A 24,330-nucleotide genomic window follows, 5' to 3' on the forward strand; every position below is an offset into this window, starting at 1 on the left:
GGGCTCCCAGCAGCTGGCTGCATTCCCATTCATGCGGCTCGCAGTTGACATCGGAGGCCAGGAGACGTGTGCGATGATCTCGTGCAGCGAGGGAAAAGCAAACCTGCTCCCGAAGCAGCTTCTAATTTTGGTAGCACCACCAGAAGCTGCCTCCGAACTCGCACAAGTAGCAGAAGTTGCTGAAGTGGCACCACAACCTCAGTTCTGTTTGATTGCAATGAAGGTCAGCATCGGCTGTTTATGGTAATGGCATCCGTTAGTTTTTCCTGTTGGGATGAGCATGTGTCGATGGAGATGCAGCTGGAGCTGGAGCTGGGGAAAAGTGCCACATGCCATGGCGAACCATGAAGAACTCGGCTGATGGCTAGCAAACTGTTAAAAGGTCTTGCCACTGCTTGGGTTTTATGTCTAGGGAAAGCTGCGTGGGCGTTAATTTGTTCGACGAAATAGTTTTGGGCTCGGTACAGTCGTACCTCTGTAAACGGAACTCCGCCATGAAAGGATTTGATACCCCAAAACATTTTCTTATATTTAATTATATAGTTTTTAAACGCTTCAATGTAAGTTGGAATCCTTCGTTTCAGAGATCCCCTATAGTAGATATATTTGAAAGTGGTTCTTGCCACAGAAGTTGCGCTGTAGACCAATTTAGTCGCTCAAGGGTTTCTATTTAGATCTGCGGCTGCCATTAATCAATTTACAATACAAATTAATAACCCGGCTATTAAATTAAATTGTGTGCCCCACTGGCAGCGATGTAAACCGATTAGAAAAACCAGTCAAAGTCGCTGACTCAATGCGACGTGAGTGAGTTTTCAATATGCCATGCGCACACCAATAATTCTCGAAAATCTGAATAAATTTCGAAGTGTAACGGGCGGCGTGGTGGTGGGAGTGGGGGAATAATCACGCCGTCTAACTGAAATATGAACCATAAATGGCATGACATCACTATAAACAGGCCGACCATAACTAAGCTTATGTACGTATAAAGCATAAAATAAACCATTATGCATATGGACGGGCGCCTCACTGCCTACTTCCCCTCCCCACCAACAAACATACGTCACTCATTGCGAAATTGAATCGTATTTCAAGTGGCACACGAACACGCACCCAGCCGTTAAGATTCGTAATATGCATTTGGACATTTAGAAGCGTCTTCGCCCGGCACTTGTGCAGCTCCACATGGCGGAAGTGCTCCAAGATCGTGGCCAAGTCGGAGTGGGAGTGCTATGTATGCCCCCATCCACAAACCCGGCAATGACGGCGATGATATAATGCCGAAAGCCCCAACGGCGGTTCAAAACAATAACACCCTGGAATGGAATGCAAGCGGCGGAAAAACGACCATCTATATACCCTTTCCAATCTTATATTTATCCAAAATCCATTCAGATTGTGATGGTTCTGTCAGATGGTAAATCGTGTATGTGAGCTGACATTTGGTTGTCATTTGAATTTACTAATGAGATCATTCATTGAATGATTACCCCTGCATTTCAAAGCTGGTTAGGGTATCTACCACTGATTCTTCCCAAGCCGGATAGAATGATTTAGGGCAGAAGGATGGCGGGAGGGGCAACAAGCGTCCTCTTCGAGGCGCTTAGCGTGAAACACGTTTTTGGCTTTTAAATTAATACTTTGCGGAGCGGATAGAACACGATTTCGATATGAAATTACCTCGATGCCGTGGCCGTTGTTGTTGCTGCCATCGTTTTGTGTGAAATCATTGCGCATTTTTATAGAGCGCCGGCCTTCTCGGCTCTTTCATTACGGCCATTGGCAACGATATCCCAAATACCGATCACCGATCGCCGATTTAATTGGGAATCGCAATTTGCGAAGGCGTTGGCTTGTTGTACCTGATTTATTTGACCAGATTGCCATATGTAAGGTGTGTAGCATATCCTTTTCAAGAAGAATTACTTACAAATCCTGGAGATTTCTAATAAATTGCTTACGAAGTTTGAGTCTACATTTGAGGTTCTTTTTGCAGTTCAATCATTTGAAAATTCTGTGAGTTCTGCCTTAAATATAGATTTGAAAGCGAACAATTCATCATCGCAAAAGTTCAGCAGCCAGCCTTGACCCAAAACCCAATGTCTCTCGTCTGGCCATTAATATGCAATTTAGGTACATTTACGCATCGCATGTTTAGCTTTTTGCAACAATTTCATTTTGTGGCTGTGCTGGCGAGTGCTCCCATAAAGGTGAGCTAATTGAATACAAATTGAAATTGGCTAATTAAAGCGACATAAATCAAATGCTCGCGAGTGTTTGTTCTGCTCCTGATCAAACATAGGCCACGGGGGCCATAAAAAGTGTGTATAAACAGACTAATAAAAAACCGCATCAATACTCGCATGTGTGTGTGTTTGATGGAGAGCAAACAGCATTAATGTATTGTACAAATACCCATATGCAAATGAATTTACTGAATCTACTTCGGTGTTCTGTGGATAGCACGCTCTGACGCGCTTACCCTGTGCCTCCATTAAACCCAACTTGATTTTGTCATAAAACAAAAAAAAAAAGCACACACAATATTCAGCTATTTTGTTATTGTTCACTTAGCAGAGCTTCAGCTTTTGTGCCGCGATCATCAGCCGTGTGTGGCAGAGTGATGTCAGACCTTTGGGTTCTATAAATACCCATCGAACATAAAACAATTTCTGTTCAGGTTTTTGTGGGTCGCACTTTCCCAGGCCGACGGCGAATTATGAGCACACGTATTGGGCAATCTCGTTGCTGCCATCGAATGCAATTTAAATTTCAATTTAATTCGCGGCCAACAAAAAGATAATTTCTATAATTGTTTCTACAAATTATTGGCCACGACTCGCATCTACCATCCGCAGCATCTGCAGCAGCAACATCTCGGTGGCTGTTGCGCCTTTGCTGTTGCAGCAACAACAGCAGCAGCAGGAGTCGCTTGCAACGCGCGACTTTCATTGAACGTTTATCGGCGACTATCAGTTGCCATGTAAACATGCAATATATTTCGCGTCTCTAACTCGAAAACCACCGAGCCGTCGCTTCCACTCCGGTAATTACAGCAGCTGGATCCCCTACAGTGGACCCCCGGAAAGCGGAAATTGCGGGGTATCAGCTCTGAAACTATCCCATGAAATTGAACGTGTATGCCTCTATTGAGTCGATGGAAGAATTTCCCATTTAGCACAGCGATTAACAGCGATAATGGCATAATAAATGGTTAAATACAAAGTATGGTTTCAAATCGCATCGTACTATATAAGCTTCCCATATGCTGACAGCCCACTGTATACTTTGGCGTTGCAAATTTATGCTTCTCCTCGTGGAAAACCCCCCTTTTGCATAATTTTCCACGAACCGCTTTCCTTGCTTATCAATCAGTGCGTGCCAAACTGTTTTGTCAGTTGCGCTAAGTAGCAGCTGCACTAAAGCCACCGATAGACGGCATATTCCCAGCCGGCTTTCGAGTGGATCCCGATCCTCCTGCCCCCATCCGATGCGCAGACCCATCCGAATCCCGAACACCAAGCCAAACTCAAGAGGCAAAGAGACAGCGACTGCGTCTGCGCATGGAATACGTTATTTTTAGCGCTTTTGGTGTTGGATACTGTCAGTTAGGGCTGGAATTTTTCAATTACTGATAAGATTTACGGCCAATTCCCGTGACACGCCATCGGGCAAATGAAGAAGTGCCATCGAAAGCACAGCTAGCATTAGGCGTGGATTTAAATCTTCTTTTTATGGTTGTAACCTCTTAGATTAAAACATCTTATTAAAGCTAGTGCGCCATATAAGCTAACATAAAATCTGCAAGTAAAATGCTTTTGTTCAGACTCCGAATAGCTGCTATATATTGATTTAGCAAAAACTGACAAAATTGCAACCCAGAAAGTGACAGCCGCGCCCTTGCCGTTCGCCTCGAAACAGCGATCATAAATCACAGTGACAAATCGCAATCACGTGACTGAATGGCAGCTCTGAACGCGACCAAGTCGCAGTTTCTGGCCCGTTCGCTTGGGCAAAATGGGATACCGCGACTCTGTGCCGAGCGGGCGGAATGCGCAGCTTTTCATGCGTAAATTTATGTGCCTGCCAAGCGTCGTAAACATTTCTTTCTTTTGAGCCTTGGTGCGGCTTTCTATCGCCCGTCTCTCTCGCTGCACGTGATGCCATCTCTTTCGTCCATTAGACAGTGCGCACTGCGCAGCTGCGGCGTTTCACCCACGCCGAAGGCCCAAGGCAATGGCATATGTACATGGCTCGTACAGTGCCGGGCATAAGTATATGCTCATATGTCTGGCCAATTTATGAGTGAAACGCTGCGACTTTTAGAAATGAAAACGCCATAAATTCAATTAGAGTTTTACGCCTTACCCCTCCCACTGGCGCCTCCTCGTGTGCAAATCAGAGCAGATCGCACCAAAAGTCCGATTCGATGCGATTCGAGATTGCGCAGACCCAAGATCTGGAATCGAAAATCCGAAGCAGGTCGCCAGTCGCGCCCCAATTGCTTCATTATGGCCAAAGCAAAGGCTCAAATTAGTTTCGCGCATTAGATTCAATTAAAAGAGATCTTCAGCATTCGTAGCACGCCTCGCATTTTCAACGAAAATCGGAAAATCTATTTATTTAGAGAGAGTTTAGCTAGGCAAACATGTAAATCTTCTGCCTTTGAAGTTTCTTTTTCCAGCTTGCTTCAGCCTTTTAATTGCCCTGAAGCTAATTTTTCATCTCAGAGCCACAAGAACATAAAAAGAAACGTTTTGTAACCAGGCCCAGAACATTTTTCCCTCATTTCAAACACTTGTAAATATTTTCGTGTTGCATCAACAAACATTGTAATCGAAATTTGCGTCAGAGCCAAAACCGAATCATCATCCATTGAGATTGATGCCCGGATGGCCGAGAAGTTGAATCGTCTTGGTTAATTAGCTTTGGGTGGGTCCCGTCCAAGAAGTTGATAGTTTCCTTGGTGGATATGTAAATCATGTCAGGGCGATTTTAATACAAGATGATTTGGGTTGCCCATGGAGATAAAGATCCAATTAAACGCGCTCTGTCGACAGACAACGTACTTTGTATCTTCGTGGAACTTACCACATGTCTTAGAGATTTCCTTCAACGGAATATCTCCAACTGTTTTTCACAGGCAAATAAATGTCATTTAAGTAGTCACCACAAAATCGCATTGTGCCACTAAAAACTTGGCAGATATTCATATTTTCTGCCAGCACTTAACATTCAAAATCTTAATAACTCAACTTTGTTGTGAGTTGGAGTATGGGTACACAGAAAGAAAAGTAACTTAGTTCTTAGTTCTTAGGCTTTATAAGCTTAAATATGTAGAAATTAGTATTCGCACTACATATTAGTAGCTATTAAAAATATTTGAAAAATGTTCCATTCTAAGATTTAATATTGATTTAATATTATCTTGCCACTTGTAATTTCTTTCTGTTGAGGAAAACTAACTGAAAGAATTGTCTGTTGCCTGTTTCGAAAAATAAACCCAGAAAGGAAGGAAACTTTTGACATATTTGCATAGTTTTAAGCATGGGGCCGCGGGACGAGGGGGGGTTCTGCCAACTTATTGTTTCCTTAATCTTATGCTGAAGCACAAAGTTTAAAGAACTTCTGCCGCCTTTCTTCCCCTAGAAAAAATCGCCCACCTCCCACGTGGAATTTATAACAATAATAATAAGGAGCTGAGCTCATCGAACATTTTTTAGCTCATACATTTGTTTCATTCTGTGTGTGTTTGTTGCACATCTGTTGGCTTTTATTGTGGAATATTGTGTATTTATTTGTACTCTTTTGTTGTTCTTATTTCAGCTTTTTTTTGGCTCTGTTCCGTTGCTAATTTGTTTACCTGCGAGAACCGGGGAGAGAAATCGCTCTTGTTTATTTTCAACAGCATTTTTGGTACCAGTTCGAGAATAACGAAAACAACGACAGGTAAGCAACAATTTAGTTTCGTTTTCAAATTTCAATACTGTTTCCAAGCAGACCAGCGGAAATTTAAAGAAATCTGTATATTTTTGGGGTCGCGAGTTTTCAATTCATGGAAACACGAGTACGTATACAGCAGAAACGTGTTGAAAGGCTCGCCAGTAAAATGTTTTTGCATAATTTCCAGAATCAAAAGTGGAGGGGGGAAAAAGTGGTAAATCAAATCAAATGTTTAACACATGGAGCCGTGAGTCTCGAATGGCAAATGAAGCAAAAATAATTATTCTGATGGCCAGAAAAAAATGGCACAAAGTGGCACACTGAAATTTCAATGGACCGTTGGTTGAATGAACAGAAAAGTTGTTACAAAAAGGTGCACATTCCTCTTGCCCCTTGCCCCAAAAAACCCATAAACCATTTACCGATGCCCATAATTATTGAATGCTTTTTGTTTCGGGACATAAAACTTGTAGCGCTTCATCAGAAATGTTTCTCAATCTCAAGTTCAAGTCGCAGCTTCAAGTTCGAGCGATTTGGAGGTGTGGAAAAGGGGGGAATTCTGCGGAGAAGACCCAAATAAAGTTTCTCTCTCAAGAAACTGATTCAGCCAGCTCGAAGTGGACCCAGACAGGTAGCAGCTGCGCCTAATTGTCGAAAGTATCTGGCAGATACATTTCTTTTTGTCACGTTTAGTTGGCTTTTGTGTCTTGCTCTGATGTCAGACAACCTTGAACCTTTTGTGGCGTTTGTTTTTCGGCTGCCGCTTTTCAAATATTTATAACCGCTATCAACAACTTTTGCTTTCGTTGCTCGAGTGCTAATTGGCGCGGAAATCGCTGGAAGCCGGTTTAAACAATTGAAAATTGTAAACCAGTTTTGGGCATTAGAAGTTCATGAATTTTTCAGTGCTAAAGTCACATAGTTTTGCCTCAGATAGGGGGTAACTATGGGATAATTATAGAAATTTTTCAATTAATGTCGACTGATTGGTAGTAAACATGTGCTTGGTTGGAGGCTGGACTATTAAATAATAGTCGAACGTTGTTTTATAGTGAATTGATTGATAAATGATTTGATAACAATCTGAGATAGTGTATCTATTGAACAATTTTCTTTGCCTTGCATCTCTTACACTGTTTTTGCCCCACTACGCAAAATGAAAAAAATGTAAATTTATAATTGCAGTGTCATTAATAATGAACGAAGATTATGTCGTCATTCAAATGATTAGCTCATTTATATTGAAAAAAGGTCATTATATTTAGACTGGCTTAATTGGTTGTGATGATTTTTTATTGCTTCGCATAAAACTGAGTCGAATGCAACTGCTTTCATAAGGTTTTTCAATGACCAAAGCTTATCCTAGATGTTTGCCCGTGTTTTGGAAACCTGACTGCACTCCTAGATTTATGATTTATTCAAGATCTCCCAATGCCCCGTCCCAAATCTCTTTCGAAGTCCTCCCAGATCGCCTTCCGCATAAATTTCCGCGCACTTCAAGAGCTTTCTCCGAACACTTCTCCCGTATCTAGATAAATGTTTCTTCATGTTTGTTTCCCATTTCTTGGCCTTTTTGCTGTGTGTTTTGTTTGGTTTGGTTTCGTTTTTAGTTTCCTATTTTTATTGTTTGCTGGGTACAAGAGTACAACTCACTTGTAGGAGCGCTATCACCAGCTGGATGGGTCCGCATCGGACGACAACGGTGCCAATGGTGGTGGCTCTCAGGGAGGAGGATGGCGGTGTGGTGTGGGTGGTGCCGGTGCCCGTGCCCGTGGACATGGCTGTGGACATGGCCTGACTTGGAGTCGGCGACGATGATGACATTGTTGCTGAATAATTGAAGGCGTCTAGCTGGGACTGCTGAGATTGCTGGGACTGCTGCGTCTGAAGTTGGTGGCCGGTGTGCGGCTGGCGGGGATTGGGATTCGAGGAGGAGGCGACCGAGTAGAGCGAAGACATCGATGAGTCTAGGGCTTGGCGGCGTTCCATGGTTGCTTTTCTTTCTATCTGCTCTTCTCTACTTCTCTGTTGTTTTTATTTTTTTTTTTTTTTTGACTAACTTTCGAGGATTGAGTGCTTGTAGTTTGGTGTGTTTTGCGTGGGCGTTTTATAATCTCTGTCGTTTAGTTTTTCTCGTATTTTGGCTTATTTCCCCTGCTCGTCTCGCGTGTTTTGCATTTTGAACTCTGCTCGAAAGTGGAACTATTAGATTGAGTCACTCGCGTTCGGATTTAATGTATTGGGTTAGTTATAGCCAGGGGATTCGATTCGGCGGTTCGGTTCCTTCGGTTCGTTGCGAGCGCTATCAACGCCGGCGATCGTCTGAGAACCTCCGCGAATCGGTAGATTTTCGAAACGGAGAATTCTTTTTGCCCGCCGCGGTGACTATGACTTCATACTCGCGCTCTCCCTGTCGCTCTAGTGTCTGTTTATTATTCCGTAGTGTCTATATATACGGCTATATAGCCGAGAGAATCGTGTGTACTTTTTGCATATTGAGCCTGAGAAAATTGCCTTTGATGCGTGTGCTAGTCTCGTTGTAGAGCCCCGGTAGCCCCCCGCCCCGCCAAAACTCAAAGACAATGCTCGATTCGCGTTTATTTTTAAAACAACAAACTATTGAGTAATTTTTGCGGCGATTTCTGCCACGAAGCTAAACTGTTGTTCTAGCCCAGATACTCAGATACTGGGATGCTACAGATACAGGCTACTATAGCTAATAGATAAAGCGCACGGATGTGCGTCAAATCTGTAACATGTGCCAATTGCATTGCAGTCAATCATTTTTCATAGATTTTTCGATATTTTTGAAAACATTACGCATACGCCGCGTATGCTCGTGTGCAGCCAGCTGCCTCCATTAGGTAATTTTTGGTGTTTCTCTCAATTTTTAATAGTCGCCGCCGTTGCTGGCGTAATGTAAACTATTTTAATTGTACTTTGCGCTGGCTAAAAATAAACAGCGAACAAAAATTGGGAAGAACAAGTTCCCTTTATAAAAGTTTACAGTAGCGCAATCGAGGAAATGCTTTGCCTCCATATGTTGTTGTCCAAAAAATTTAAAAGAAGAAAAAATGGGAAATTGTTGATTGAAATTTTCTGGGGCGTGGACTGTTGTAGTATATTGAAATATGCACATGACTCAAACAAATAAGCTTTCAATGCATCAGGTCACCGAATATTTTTGAAAAATATTTTTTTGCGCATTCTGTGTCGTTTTCTATTTGTTAAACATTTTGTTTGTGCTTTCTGAGGGTCGACACAAAACTGAATATTCGACAACAACAATAAATTTAGCACACTTTGTTGATTTCATCTTCAGACGAGTGAACGCAATAAACTAGCGCCAAGCATTTTTGAATGTCAGAAATGTTCTAGGTAAATTATGGCTGATTAATTTACGTTTCATTTCACTTTTTTTTGAAGTGCCAAATTTATTGTCTTCTTCCTCGTTTTCTGCCTAACTTAATTTACATAGATATGTTTTTATTCGCACATTATTCGAGCGGAGGAGATGTGGAAAATCAAAACGCGCGCGCCGCTTTCCCAACAGCCGAACAACCGAACGCCGCGAACTTCGAACAAGACTGACCAAAGATCGGAAGACTGAAGACCGGAGACCGCAGACTGAGCAGATTCTACGGGAAGCAGCAGATCAGCAAGAGAAGAAGAGCGCGCAGCCCATGAAACTTAACCGATTCGCTCAATTCATTCATGCAGGTTGCGGTTCTCTTGTTTTGATCTCTTGACACTCGCTAAGCTCAGTTTTGAAAAGCCGGCTTGTATTTTGAAAATGAGAGAGTGTGAAAGAGAGGGCTGCAGACGCTAGAGGAGGAGGCAAGATGCGGGGCTTCAGGGGAGACGACATAAATAAACAAGTGCTCTTGGCATTCGCGGCGTCGTTAATTCATGATTTCAATTTTTAATGCCCTGCGCCCGGCTTTTCAGCAATTACAATACGAAGACAAGGTATCGTGATATGAAGCGGGATTGTACCCTGTAATTCTTATGATAAAGGGTAACTTTAAGCGAATTGTTGTTACCCTAACCCATCACTTTATTCATTCCCATTTACTTTTGAATATTGGTATAAGCAATTCATGAAGAAACTTAACATCTTAGGTGTGGATGACTTTTCCCCTTGGCTTGACATTTTCCTTGTTGGTCTGATACACCCTACATAAGACAGGGTACCTTAAACCACAACATATTCAAGTGCAGCTTTTGTACTTTAATAACAGGGTGAAGAGTGGAAGATCAAAATAACAACACCAGAGCAGCGGAGGAAACCAGACGATATCGTGTCTTAATGCAAGGCAAACTGACCGCCCGCATTTAAATCCCCTCACCTCCCATGATACTCTATCCCCCAATTTATGAAGTATTTTTCACCCAAAATGCGTGTCTTGCAGCTTGGCTTTGGCTCCGGATTCCGTGCAATATCCAACGTGCAACATCCGACGCTTCTTGCGTGCAACAGCAGTTGCCGCAGTTGCGGCAATCAATGCGCTGCAGATGTGTGTTATTATTTTTCGCTATCAACGATTCGAACTTATCGAATTATGCTTTCAGCGCCAGCACGTCAGAAAATCTGGTCGAATGGCATGAAAAGAATCTCATAGATATTTGGTTCGCCTTTCTGGATGATCAGCTCGTTAAGTATAAACTCTTTTCACTCACTCACCACACTCAGAGCGATTTATTTATATGTTTTTAATTGAGATTAATGAGCCACTTGACGAAGCTCACAAAAGCAGCCAACCCCTCTTAACCCCATTTCCCCGCTTCACCCACCGGCAGTTCACATTTCAGATAATTGAAATCACTTGAGGACCACTTGTTAAATGTTTGGGGAAGGGGCCACCCACGGAGGGAAATTGAAAAAAATTATTTAGGGTGGAAAAGTCGAAAAGAGCACTCAAGGGTTAAGTGCAGATGATGGCAATGACTTTTCTCGGATGCAGCCCAAAGTTATGCAATGGTTTCATGGATTTTCGAGATTATATTCCAGTTTTGCGGTTACTTACTTGCTTAAGCATAAAATTTAAAACTAAATATCTGAAAAGTTAGGAGGTTTTATAAAAGTTATAAATGATTAGCTTTATTTTTGGGGTAAAACATGTTCGATATTAATTGCACTATGTTTTGTGACTGTGTGGGAGAAATAGTTATAAATAAATATTAAACATACGATTAATGGCAATAATTTCGACTGGCTGTAACTGAATTAAGATTCTTACTTTAAATATGTGAAATATATTTTCTAACCATTTGGGAATTCTCTAATTTTGCAAGCCTTAGACTTAATTTGAACTAACTAAATAAATATTTCTACTACTATATTTAAAGCAGAGAAAATAAAAGCAAGACATTTTTCAAACATAAAATATTTAAAAACCTTCTGCGCAGGCATTTTAGTATATCTTTTAAGCTAAAGTTCAAGCGAACTAATAAATTTTGGTAGAAAACAGTGAACAATCATGCAAAGTAAATTGGCAAACACAACAAAACAGGGAAAAACTTTTAGCTCATGGGCTAAAATTGGTTTTGGGAAAACAGCAAAAATAATATGCCAACTAATTAATGGCAAGAATGTCGGGGATCGGCAGAGTAGCAAATGGCGCTGGTTAATTGGGCGGGAAATCGTTTTGTGTTCATCTTTCAGCTGGGACAGCTGGTCCAGATCTCTCAGAGAAATCCCTTGATCGTCTGTTTCGTTATGTTCTCGTAGTATTTGCTGCGTCGCCAGGAAGGCGGCGGCTTCGATTCGTTGGGGTTAGTTGAAGCCGGAGCGGTGTTATCGGCGGATGGGTAGCTCACCTCCGGCGTATGGGCGTTGGACATCCTGGGCGCCAGCTCCGTCGTAATGCCAGTGGCCAAACTGAATCCTTCCACCTCGCTGTCCGATTCGATGGCCTGCGGCAATGGTAGTGGCAGGAGCAGGTGTTGCTGCTCCTCGTCCGGAGTGGGCGTTACACTCTGACTGTGCAGCTCTGCCATGCCCGCCACACTGTCCTGATCCTCACTTTTCATCCGCTGCTGACGGGCGGAGAAGTAGCTAATTTCGGAGCTATCGAAGGACATATTGACTGGCGAAGGTGGTAGTTCGGGTATTTCGAATGTGCTCAAAGTTGAGTCGTCCGCCTCATCGAAGGAGTTCTTGGCCGATCCTATGTAGGAGCTAGTGCGTCCCGAGGCTGTTTGAAAGGATGAGGAGTGCGAGTTCGGCGTAAAGTTGCCTTCGGAGGCAGTGGCGAAGGATTCGTCCTCGGTGGAGCGGGATTGCCAATCCTAAAGCGACGAGATGAGTACCATTTTACAGAATCAACATTTTGGTGTTTAAACTTACCTCAATGCTTCCCAATTTTTTGATGCCATGTCCTCCAGTGCCATTGCTGATTCCATTGCTAACGACGCCCTCCTGCTGCTGGACATCACGGATGACTGCGTCCAGGGACTCGGCCACCTCGGCAATGGCTCCCAGCTTGTGGGAAATGGCGGCGCAGGCCAGTTCGTTGCTGCCTGTGGGCACCACTTGCACAGTGGCTGGCAGGGATTCCCCGGGTATCTCGCTTCCAGCACTGCTGGTCCTTCCACTGTCGTGGAGTGGACTTGGTGCAGTGCAGTCCAGGGGTAGTTCATCGGCCACGACACTGAAATCACCAGAGAGACGGGGATTATCGGGAGCTCCTGAATCCACTGAGGCAGTGCGTGAGTGCGATGGCGTTTCATTGTCGGTATAGTCGCTGTGCGGATATGTTTCGCTGTCGTTGCGGATGAGGGCCTTGATCTTGTCCAGACTCTTCAGCGGCGGACCTGAATCCACCTCATCCTCCTCCTCTTCGGTTTCCTCCAAGATAATATCCCTTTCTATTGAGGCCTTGGCTATTTTGGTCTTCACACTTGAAGTACTGGCTGTCTCATCATCGTCTTCATCCTCGTAGTCCTCATCTTCACCTTGGCCATCTTCGCTGCTTAGTTCGGGTAGCTTACTGGCCTCGTTTATAGCGTCCAAAAGACGACTTAGATCGCTGGAGGATTCACTTAGGATCTCAGGGGGGCTCTGTACCAAATCCTCCTCTTCGCTGGCCAAAGGAGCAGAGGCATTAGCCTGATTAGCAGCTTCATCTAGGGATTTATTTTCACCTTCCTCAACTGGAATCTCGACCTCATTGGGCGGTTCATCCACCACAATGCTGGGCACATCCGGCCTGGGTGTAATCTCCTGCTCCACTTCCTCATCTCCCTTTGATTTGGCAAACAAATTACGAAATCTGGCAAACATTTTGAGCTTTTTTGGGTTCGCTGCCTAGTTGGCGCCTCTTTTTTTTTTGGGCGTGGAACAATTAGTTTGACGTAAGGGGCAACAACACGCGTTTGGCTAGTGGCCAGTTGAAGTGAGCTACGTCTCTCTGACAATTGTAGATTCAATTATTCACTTTGCCGGGTTAAGCATGCAGATATTTCGAGAGTGGAACCATGAAGACACTTCTATATTTATCACCTTCCTATCACAATGCTCCCCACTGTGACCCACTTGTCACGCCTGTTCTCCAGGAAATTCACTCTTTATCTGATATATATATATCTGTATATGCTTTGACAAACCGACAGTTTTCTTGAGTTTTCCCGCTCCGTGCCGAAAAACAGAATCGAAGGAGGACCGAACGACGACCGCACTGGACCACGCACTGAAATAGACTGCTTGGATTTGGACGCCGACTCTTGGACGGAATGAGCTGCTATATAGAATAGTTCTTTTATTTTATTTCAATATTTTTTGTGCTTCTTTCGAATTTTGGGTGGTGGAACTTTTGAGTGCGTCGCGGCAGCTTGACATTTGTTTCATTCAGTCAAAAATTATTTTTGGCTGTCTAGTTTGTGGTTACTTGGGAAGTGTGGTTCGGTTTGATGGACTTCGAATTGCTTTTATATGACTATAATTTTTTCCAAAGCGAACAAGTTATATGTGATTTAATACATTTGGTAGGTGTTGTACACGTGTTAATGGCTTTTGAAGAAATCGTTTTATTTGTCGTAAGGTAGGAAGTTAATATGTTCAGGCTTGCATGGGATATTTATCTCAATAATAAACTTTCTTACTAAAGTTTTATTTACCATATTGTGTGGTAATTGTGGTCGTAATTGAAATATGTTTTTGGAACTTGATTACTATGATTTTTAAATTTGTATAGCGTATTGCCAAGTTGCCTTTGTACTTTGTTTTCCAAATACATTTCTTTTAGTTTTATTTCTAGCAACTTGTTAGTTCTTTGCTCTTTTCGTTGTTGTTTTTCCTAGTTAATTTGCCGCGAACTCGTGGGATTTGAGTGGAAATCTTTCTCGTGTTTTATTTGATATGCAGAACGTTTTGCTGTTTTTGTTTCTGAGTTTTATGCGCTGAGCATAATGAAGTAGCCGCCGATGCAATGTTGAAGTCCATGCACTCACGCACCTGCAACAGTATTATAGATTGTTATTCGCTATAACTCACCTCTTTCCTGTTAATGCGTCAAGAACGAAGGGCTCTTTGAGTCGCTTCTTCAGCAGTCTTCCCAGTCTGACCATCCTGCCCACTTCGACGAGCAGTTGCTCCCTGGCCACCAAGTGCCTCTGCAGTCGCGGAGGCATCTCCCCCAAAGGAGACAGCTCCGATTCTAATTCTGCCTCGGCATCGCTACTTATTCCACTGCTGCTGCGGTTGTGCTGCTGTCTCTGCTGCTGCTGCAGTTGGGCGGACAGTTCCTTGGTCAAAAGGGGCCGAAGTTCCCTTAACTGGCGGTAATAGGCCTCCACACTGCGGTGGAAAACGGCGGAGACGCGCAGTCTGGTCATTTGCTCCTGGGCCACAGACTGCAGACTGTGCCACGTGTGCTGCAGTTCGTCACTAATGAAACCCTGACTGGGATTGCTTTGTGACCTAGATGCTGATGGTTCCAGTTTGCAGCAGAGGCGCAGCGTTTGGGATGCCTCCAGCAATTGGCAGCCATAGTGGTAGATGCTCTAATGCAAAAAGCATAATTAGTACATATATGCAAAAATTTAAGATTAAAATAAAAAAACAAAGGCTAGGTTTTAATGAATATGATACAGCTAGATAGAAACCTAGATAGTTGTTTCAGCCCAATAAGGCCTTGATCTTTAGCCAGGTCTTAGTATATTTTCGTCACTTTGCCGTTGGCCAAACTGGCACTCCCTTTCTCTGTCTTGCACTCTGGATGGATTTCATCTGTCTTATTCCCCAAAAAAAAAGAAGTCGGCCGAAAAACGGGGGGAAAACTCACCCGTCCGGTTTCCTCGAACCCCTGCAACTCGTCCTTCTGCAGCTGAATCTCGTGGATGTTGCAGCCGACATGGGAGTGGCAGCGCAGCAAGACGGCATACAACTCCTGCAGCCAGTCCCGCGCCCGCCGCGCGTCCTCCTCGTAGGCATGGATGTGGGTCACCTGCTCCAAGGTGAGCCGCTGCAGCGCCAGCCGATGTCCGCACACCTGACGACGACGCCGGCTCTCGTCGATCTGCCTGCGCAGCTGGGCGATCTCGGCACTGTAGTCCAGCTGGAGGTCACGGCCCAGAGCGTCTTTCACCGGCATGGCCAGCATGTCGCTCAGCTTTTCACCTTCACGCACAAGTTCGCGCTCGACGTGGCCTGTGGATGTTGGAAACATGTTTAGAGATCGGTTGGATGTTGGATATAGCATGTTTAGAGATTTGTTGTTTACGGTTCGAGTTGGGACAGACCTAAATATACAACTAGGCTCTTATTAAATTGTATACTATTTCATATGATACTATTATTTAAGCTAATTTATGTTCTTACGGAACGGTTCGATGCTAAAAAGAGTTGCAACAGATGATGTTAGAAGCTTCTGTGTTGGAACTTAATAGATCGAGTTGCAGCAGATATTTTGAATGCGGTCATATTCACCTTCTATTCATTGAAATTTGAAAGCGTGACACTTGTTGAAAGTGTTTGGTATGATTTTATGATCACACAACTTTTTTGCCATATCCATGGTAATTATCAGAGTAATTCTGGCATATTTTTGTCAAGGTTCGCTGGCTATATATTTCGAGTGTAGTTGTCAAGGTTGCATACATATTTCTTTAGCAATATACAAAATTACATTTGTTTGTTAATATTTCCAAACTCACCCAACATTTCCTGGTTGTTATTGAGCTGCATGAGTAGCTGCTCTGCCTCGGGCCAGTCAAGCGATCGACTGTCCACCTCCACGACATGGTTACCGGTAGCAAGCAATTCCTCAAATTGATCGAGGAGGCGATGGAACCTCAGGGCGGTCATCAGGACATTTCTTCGTCGCTCCAATCTTTTTGCAAAGGAGCGACACACAAACTGCATGAAGTCTCGCTGCGAGAGAAGATCCTGGCATCGGTCCATATCCTTTGAAGATGCCTGCCTTTCAGCGGCAAACTTTTCGATCTTGTAGAGCAGCTCTGCATAGCAACCGTAGGTTTCACGGCACTCCAGTTCCAGTTGATCGTGCGCAGACCGCAGGGCCTCACATCCCCTGACATCACCTGCAACGCTCCTTTGGCGACTGAGTAACAGCTCGGCCTCCTGCAGGATCCAATTGGTGACGAAGGACACACCCTCCTCCAAAGTGCTGAGTTCACGTGCCTCCCTCAGAGATCGGAGTAGTTCCAGCCATGCAGTCCGGATGGCCGTCTGCTTCTTTTCGATCTCATTCAATCGCAACTCGATGCGGGCGCGTTCACAGACGAGATCGGGTGGCAGGAGGGGCTTCTGGGGGGAACAAGCACTGGCGGAGTGGGCAGCGATGGGCGGGGGACCCGCAGGGGACTCCGAGGCAGGTGCGACCGCTTGTGGCGGCGGTGAATGCGTCTCGTAGACCTCGTTGAAGCGGGCCAAGATCGCGTTACCTGTACAATGCCGAGATGCAGAGAGAAAAGGGAAAGGGGATGAGAAAATAGCACTCTGAAAAATAATCTGTTCCTACAAAACATTTTCTATTTTTAAATGACGCCAGGTTATCAGACCCAATCACTTAATTAATACATTCTTGACTGAAATTGGTAAGATTAAGGACTTTTCTCGGAGTGTATTCCAGGGCTTTCATTGAGGGGGGATCGGATCTAGCGCTATTCACACATCCACAAAAGTGAAAACTCACGCCCGGAGTGGTTTTAAATCGCCGTCTGGCTCTTTGGACTGTGGCATGTGCCACCATTTCGTTGCGCATCACCGATTTTTGTGGCTGTAAGTGAAAGGTCACGATTGTCGTTGTTGCTGTGGTTGTCGTTTTGCCAAACCCACGCACTTAAACCAGAACTCGGCCGAATTTGAAGTCGTTGTTCAAAAATTGAAGTGTGAACACTGTGAAACAAGGTTTGCTCACGGCACAATGATCCCCAACCGCAAATGATTCTCGAAAATAACTTAATGAAGCCAGAAAAGTATTTGATTCTTAGCTGTGGCTTTCATAAATTCTGAATTAATATGTGGAATTCATGAAGTCATGATTGTTAAAGTCTTGCGAAAACTGATAGTATTCGGAATGTCTGCCATTTCCAATCAATCAATCTTTCTAATTTCACAAGCAATTCTCAATTGTCAAATCATAGCCAAAACAAAGCCTATTCAACTCAACTCCGTAAAAACTGTAGATTTTTAAATTATCTTATCAAAAGCCGCATTTCTACCTAAAAGACCTTCTGTAGGCCTCAGTATACAAGCTCTCCAAAGGCAATTTCAATGTTATTCAGTGCCGTTAAAATCAACCCACAATAAAATCGACAACAAACGGCGCGAAAAACGAGTTTGCCAAACGTGGCGCATTTCTAATTGAAAACACACACAAAATTCAATGATTTACTTGTCACATGTGTGTCTTTCATCCCGTCTCTGTCTGTCTCACTTAACTCGTTTGCTTCGAGGGCAAACCGAATTATGTTAATTGCTCGCGGGCAAACAAAAAACGACAAGCGAACAGACCAAAAAACAAAAGACTCAAGCGACGAACTCGACTCACCCAAGTCGATGGCGGTCTCTATGTCGTTTTGCACACCGGCATGCATCTGGGCGCACTTCTTCAGCTCCACATCCGCTTCCGCCGGCCGCAGAGACTTGTGCTCCCGCAGAAGAGCCAACAGTTTCTCCATCGAAGCCAAAGTCTGCACATGCGACTTGGTGAACTCGTCGATGGACTGCGAGAATATAGCCATTAAGTGCCGTTCGAACGGTGCAGAAATTGGGGCACTTACCTTGCGCTGCTGCAGCCACAGATCGTAGTTGAACTGCAAGGTGCCGCCCAGTTCCTCGGGCAGGTTCTGCGGCTCTATGAACTTGAACAGCCTCGCCTTCGACAGCACCAGCGGCTATTTAGAGAGCACAGTGAGAAATTAATGAGTACAATGTTGAAACTCTAAATTACTAGGTTGCAGTTTATTGTGGGGTTTATGGTTATGACATCTTTTATTAGGAAATAAATCGATTTAATTGCAACCGATCCTCCAATCTAAGCTATTAGCTTACCTCTCCCTTGACCTGGGACTTGGTGCACGGCTCCACATGCTTCTCCCAGAAGCCCTCCGCCCTGACTAGATACAGATCCACATTGATGTCGCCCCCAAAGAGGGCGTAAATCTGGCGCACCTGCTGCCGCGATATCCGCGAACTGCTCTCCTGGGCATTGACCACCACACTCACGCCATTCTGCAACACCGAAGCGCTGGAAGAGATTAATGCCAGGTTTTTTAATCGGTTTGGGACTGGAGGAAAGCGTCTTTAAGCGCTTCATTAGCTTGCCAGTTAGGATTTGGCCAAATCAGCCACTCTTTTTTAGGGGAACTCATGCCAGTTGATTGATCACAATCAATATATCCATAATTCATGTGGCTTCTTCTCTGTATTTAACAGATTGTTTGATGCCTACCTCGTAAAATTAAACAATTTGCTTGTTGTGCCAACAGATAAACAAACTAAAGTGGTTAAATAACAAAAGAAGGGCGTAAAGCCCACAGGTTGTTTAAATAGGTAACGAGCGGTATATAATTTTCATAAATTATCTTAAGGTTTTTAAGAGGGCCAATTTATTGCTACTACTATTTTTACATCTGTTGCTTGTAAAGTATGTTTATAAAATGAAAGTGTGTTTAAACTGACTGAACTATGTATCAAGTTACTCTGAACTTATGGACTCTAATATAATCGAAGTAATATTAGGGGATGTTAAAACCAATTTTCATTCAACACAAATCATCTGACTTCAGAAATTTTAAATTATTTAGTCGGTTTTAAATCTCTGGCACTTAGCATATAAATAACCAGATTTTGTGAGGTGCTTTCCGCTTTTCGAGACCCGTTTTTAGGCCCCTCCCAGAGAGCCGTGTCTAATGAAAAGTAATGCATTAAAGACGACAAAAAATGAACCTTCATCATCTGCGGGCTATTTGCATATTTCGGCCATATGCTAATGAGTCGTCGGCATTTCCACTGCCGGTTTCTAAAGTTTCTGTGCCTAATGGCAAATGCCTAATACCACTTAATTCCCGATTCTCACCTGAGAGACCGCTTCAGATAGTCCAGAGTCACCTGCAGATAGCGGCGATTCCACAGCTGCAGATCGTTGAATGCGTTGACAACGAAGATGATGCGCTTCTGGCGATCGAATCCGCCGGATAAGTAGGCACTCCGCGTCTGCAGGGCGTTCAGCACGTCCTCCTCCATCTATACGGAGTTTAATGATGGGATTGCGATGACGATGCGGCTTTTCTAAATGCTAATTGAGCCTCTTGTCGCCGCAAACATTTTGCTGTTGAGACAACGCGGGATTAGGATTTTCTTTTTGTTTGCAGTTGGCTGTTTGGAAAAGCTTGAAAATTAATACAAGTCACAGTTATGCGAGTTGTTTTCGTTTCTGTGGCTGCTGCTGCTGTTTTTCTTGCCGCTGCACAATGCTGCACATTTCCAAATGCCGCGAGACTTTGTTGGGGAACACGTTTGACAAGTTGCAGCCTGAAACTTCGGTTGCCTTTACTTTACTTTAGTCCGGTACACCGAGGAAAATCGTCACACGCTTAAAACGATAGTTGGGCTTAAATAGCTGCAGGCCATTTACCCGAACCAACCAGCGCTACTTCATTTAACGAATAAATCTATGAATGGCGTTATTGTAAAATACTTTTACGATCCACCCAATTTCTCCCAGTGCCTAGCTAGTCTCTCCACATGATTTTCACTGTTTTCATGTTAGTTTAGGAGTTTTTTGTTGGCTTTTTCAGTTTGGGTCTCTATCTCTCTGGCCTAATGGAAAAATTCCATTTTTGCGCATGAGTATTTTGACACAAATTGGAGTTTTAGCTCTTTTCCATGCCGGCCAGCAGCAGCAGTTTGAACTTAATTTGTCGGCTGATAAGGGGCGCGGCAGACCCAAACGCTATGTGGCATGTATATGGTACATAGAGGAGGAAAAGAGCCGAGTAATTCTTTCACTTGTGAGCCAGAAGTACGTGCCAGAAATCCTGTTTGCCGCCAGTCTATCTTACAGTTATGCGTAAGTGGTCGATGCCTCTTTTCCTGTCTCTCAGTCTGCCCCATCTTGCTCCGCTTATTCTTTACTCTACCCAAGAGTATTTGGATATCTGCTGGACTCTTTTTTAATGTCATGATATATTTGTTTTTCCAAGTAGATTGGAGACCATCTATTATATTATAGAAAGTAAAATTTGCAGCAGTCACATATTTAAATTAAAGTATATGTTTGATTTTCTGCCTTATAAGTGTATTAAAAATTCGGTACTGCAGACCCAACTTCCTTTCCCGTTTTTATGTTCTATGTTCTATGCTAACCAATTTGCACTACTTGGCTTGACTGCGAGTTTTGATGGCAGGAGCGAGAGCAACCTGTTTCTTTGGCCGCTTTTGGGAAGCTGTAATAATTGTCATAGCGGTCGATTGGCCCCCCACCAAAAACCCCTTTTCAATGCACTTTACTACGCCCCTTCCGCATTGGATTTCAATTAATGGCAGAGGACAGGTAAAAAAAAAAACAACCTTGCAGCAGCAACTTTGGGATGGGGCATACATACTTCTGGTTTCAAATGTCAGTACGAAAAATACTTGCAAATATGAGCGGAGTTATGTCTATATTTTTATATCCCACTGAGCTCAGCGAAAAACTCACGAAAAGGGTAGCTGAAAATTGAGAACCCCGTGGGGCTCGTAATGCCTCGAATCTTTGGAATCGGGCACACCTTTCGGCCTAAAAAAAATAGATGGCAGCAACAAAAACCGTTTGAGCTGCTGTGTTGTTTTCTTTCAATTTCGTTCAACTTTCTTGAGAACTTTTTTGGGTTTTGTTTTCCTCGGCTGGGCTTTTTTATTTTTGTTTTATGATATGGCGATAAGATCTATGCCAACGACGGGCTGTTAAATTAATTGAAAAGTTCAGCGGCAGCAGCAACGAAACTCATTAGCATTTCTCCACACAAAATTTGTTTTAACAGCTGACAAATGTGTTCAGCTGTTTCGAAATGAGTTTTCAGTTCACTTTGCGTGTTGTTCCATGTGAAGTAACTCGACTTGGTTTTGACATGCAGAGCGACTCCTTATCGATTGGGGTCTTACTTCTTAGTATTTCGAAACGAATTCGGTTCTTATCGCTCTTTTCGACAGCTGAATAACACCGACAAGACACCACCGATATCGTTCATCCGCCCCGTCCGCCCGCGTGGAATTCTCGCGCTCAACTGAAAGTTTCCAATCTAAGTTTCGATCTTAGCCACGATCGGTTGGCAACCCGGTTTTCGGTTCGAGTTGCGGCTCGAAGTGCGTTCGAGTTGCAGTTGCTTGCATGTCAGCTGTTTTTTGTTGCATTCCAATTGATCGTGAACTGTAGTATTTTGTATTTTTTACTGCACTGGTTGATTATTACCCGCACGTTTTGCCCTTTTTAGGGGGGCGCCTTGCAAACCGGTTGGGATTTCTTTTCTTCCGAGTGCAAAATTAATACAAAACATGCGTTTTGTCTGCCAATGGAGATATCGGAGATTCTGTGGGAGCACTTTTTTATTTTCATTACTTCCACTTCTTTTCTACTTTTATGGGTATGATGAACTTGGCAAGAGAGTTTTATATGTGGGAATTTATTTATATGGATTCATTTGGAGAGTTCATTAAAATAGGAGTTCTAAAGTTGATAAGTTGTGATTAAATGCTTTTTATACCTAATTAATTTTCAATTCTCTGTCAAATGTTTTTTTTTAGGGTATTATCCATTCGATTCAGTCAAATTCCCTGCCTCACGCACTCGTTTTGTTGTTTTATTCATGTATCCCTTGACGTGGGAACTTTTAATTGTGTGTGCTGGGAGTTTGCAGACAATGCCAGGAATTGTTGTCCACTTGAACATCTTCCGCCTCGCTAAGGAAAAGTACTGGAAAGTGCAGAAGGATATTTAGTATGCTTCCCTGACAGCACAAATATCAAAGATTTATTTCTCTTTGCGGGGTAAATGAAAAAAGGAGCAGTCCAGAACCGTTTTAGGCTTCACTTGTTTATGAAAGGGGACAAAAACAAACATCTCCACCAGAAAAGGGTCACTCCCTGGAAACACGGTCTAGGGAAGGGGTTCTGTGGGTTACGACCCTTATAAACATGTCAATCACAAGTAAATTGTTGCAGATTTAATGGTCGTCCAAGGAATGTGGGTCTGGCAATAGGAATCCCGCCCGACAGCCCGGACTCACTGAAATGCAAACGGATTTCCACTGCTGTGTCAGCAGTGTCGGAAAACGGCGAGAAATACAGTGAAGCTTCGACAGATGACTTAAAAGTTAACTAATAAAAAAAAAACATTTAATGTAACAAAAAATTAATTATTATTAATTATTATCTGCATTTCGTTTATTAGTATCGATGGCATCTAGTTTTCCGACAGCACACTGTACCAAATTGCGTCCACCATAGATTTTGCTTTCCATTTCAATGGCTCCCATGAATTTATAGGCAATCTTCGGAGGCCTAGGCGCGATGGTTTTGTTTAATGAAACTTAAAGTGCGTGCCAGAGTGCCCGGGCACGTATCCTTGAGCTCCTCGAGGGATTCTAGGGGGCTGAGGAGAGCGGAACTGGAAGCTGATGAAGTCAGGGCTGCACTCAATTGCAATAGCCGACCGCAAAATGGCGTCGAAAGGACTTCCGTTCGAGCAAAAAACAAGAAATCATGCAACTGGGCATCATCGGACGTGAAAAGCTGCTGTTTTCCTTTTTATTTTTGTTTTTGTTAATGTTACTGGCGGAGAACGAGGAATGGATTCCCCTGCCCCGACAGCTTTAACGGCTATTAGAAAATTGCGAAAATTGCGCACACGTTTTGGCTGAGAAAAGCGGGAACGTTGCATGTGGCAGGGCAATCGAGTGCAGTTTGTGGCCTCAGATTTATTGCACCGAGCTGGAAATATTCGAGATGGCCGGCTCGCATTTTAAACAGTTTTCGTTAAGTTTGGTTTATTAAGCCCCACGCCAGGCCTCTGCATAATTCATTCGGTTTAAGGGTTTTCCACCAATTCATTTCAATCAGGCCGAGAGAGCAGAGAGTCTCGAGTCTCGGCAGTCCGTGGCTCGTTTTAAATCATTTAGTGTGGTAGTTCTGGCCGTTTTATGGGCCCGTCTAAAGGAGTGCCAGGTGATGTTTATTGGACGTATGCATGCCGCATCGAAAGTGCTCCAGAATCGCTTTAAAGTTTGCCGGCAAAATTTACGGACTTCACCTTGAACACTTTTCTCGTTTGCGGTAAAAGTTTATGGTTGGTAAATCTTCTTTAACTAGGTTTTCCCATCCAACTGCATTTCATATTTTTTTGTCGTTCTATTTTTGTAAATTACCTCATTCAGTGAATATTAAACAGGACCTCTGAGAATATATTTAGCCCAAAACATGCAACCCAAATGCGGGATTTCGGTTTGCCTATAATATTTCTTGGAACTTTTTGCAATTAACGCCGAGTTGATTTAAGGTATGCGCAAGTTTCCTGGCTGAATTCCCGTAAATCTTCAGTTCACAGAAACAACGTTATTCCAGTGAAAACGGTGGCTTTCTTTCACTTTCATTAAGTGCCGCCCAAGGTTGCCCCGCGAATTCATCAACTTTCCCGGCCATTAGCCAGGGAAACCCGAAACCAAAACACCAGCAGATCCGTCGTTCCTCGAACGATTTCCTTAACCTCTTTAAGGCTGCTTAACCCAATATCACACCAAAAGAAATTGTTGCTGAAATCGGAGGCGGAAAGCGTTCGAGTTGCTCACCCATTCAAAGGGAATTGGAGTGCACACGAGTCGGGCAGCCTGGCAGCCAGGCCAACCCACTTTAATTTGCAAATCTAGGCATATGCCGTAAAGGCT

At 43.5% G+C, this 24,330-nt stretch overlaps 2 protein-coding genes and 1 long non-coding RNA gene across 21 annotated transcripts in view; 1 reads left to right on the forward strand and 2 right to left on the reverse strand.

Annotated features, from left to right (window-relative positions):
- LOC27208241 overlaps nt 1–6,503 on the forward strand; it is a 66,919-nt gene extending 60,416 nt beyond the window's left edge. Inside the window, exons 2-4 of the long non-coding RNA XR_006541793.1 lie at nt 5,830–5,952; nt 6,004–6,070; nt 6,134–6,503. This is a non-coding gene — a long non-coding RNA (uncharacterized LOC27208241). The remainder of the gene's footprint in view (nt 1–5,829; nt 5,953–6,003; nt 6,071–6,133) is intronic.
- LOC6736448 (titin) overlaps nt 1–9,573 on the reverse strand; it is a 114,616-nt gene extending 105,043 nt beyond the window's left edge. For 8 of the 17 annotated variants that reach the window (XM_044923058.1, XM_044923059.1, XM_044923055.1 and 5 more), the window contains exons 1-2: nt 9,443–9,573; nt 7,600–8,132 (exon numbers count right to left, since the gene is read on the reverse strand). In XM_044923058.1, the coding sequence (XP_044778993.1) occupies nt 7,600–7,935 (336 nt within the window). In that variant the 5' untranslated portion in view covers nt 7,936–8,132; nt 9,443–9,573. Of the gene's footprint in view, nt 1–7,599; nt 8,133–9,420 lie in introns of all 17 variants that reach the window. The other 9 variants (XM_016174326.3, XM_016174328.3, XM_016174322.3 and 6 more) reach the window with 3 other exon arrangements.
- Nucleotides 9,574–11,031: 1,458 nt separating this feature from the next.
- Nucleotides 11,032–21,713, reverse strand: LOC6736452 (SEC14 domain and spectrin repeat-containing protein 1-B). 3 transcript variants are annotated; one of them, XM_016170399.3, is made up of 10 exons: nt 21,557–21,713; nt 19,491–19,742; nt 18,464–18,659; nt 18,193–18,306; nt 17,961–18,135; nt 16,102–16,851; nt 15,231–15,595; nt 14,441–14,949; nt 12,296–12,599; nt 11,032–12,237 (listed from the first exon to the last, which is right to left on the reverse strand). In XM_016170399.3, the coding sequence occupies exons 2-10, from the start codon at nt 19,655–19,657 to the stop codon at nt 11,635–11,637; spliced, it is 3,183 nt and encodes a 1,060-aa protein (XP_016029993.1). In that variant the 5' UTR covers nt 19,658–19,742; nt 21,557–21,713; the 3' UTR covers nt 11,032–11,634. The 3 variants fall into 3 exon arrangements, with proteins under 3 accessions (XP_016029993.1, XP_016029995.1, XP_039149575.1); XM_016170401.3 differs by having other exon boundaries at nt 19,491–19,789; XM_039293641.2 differs by having other exon boundaries at nt 19,491–19,802.
- Nucleotides 21,714–24,330: the final 2,617 nt, after the last annotated feature.

The sequence above is a fragment of the Drosophila simulans genome, chromosome 3L (genome assembly GCF_016746395.2).
Source record: "Drosophila simulans strain w501 chromosome 3L, Prin_Dsim_3.1, whole genome shotgun sequence".
NCBI lineage: Eukaryota > Metazoa > Arthropoda > Insecta > Diptera > Drosophilidae > Drosophila > Drosophila simulans.

Bases quoted from the DNA above. Each gene is read 5' to 3' on its own strand.
- LOC6736452 (XM_016170399.3), bottom strand. From the start codon at position 19,657: ATGGAGGAGGACGTGCTGAACGCCCTGCAGACGCGGAGTGCCTACTTA. The intron at 18,660-19,490 runs GTGAGAATCGGG...AATCTCTTCCAG, and splicing joins TATCTGAAGCGGTCTCTCAG to CGCTTCGGTGTTGCAGAATG. The intron at 18,136-18,192 runs GTAAGTGCCCCA...ATATTCTCGCAG, and splicing joins TGTGGCTGCAGCAGCGCAAG to TCCATCGACGAGTTCACCAA.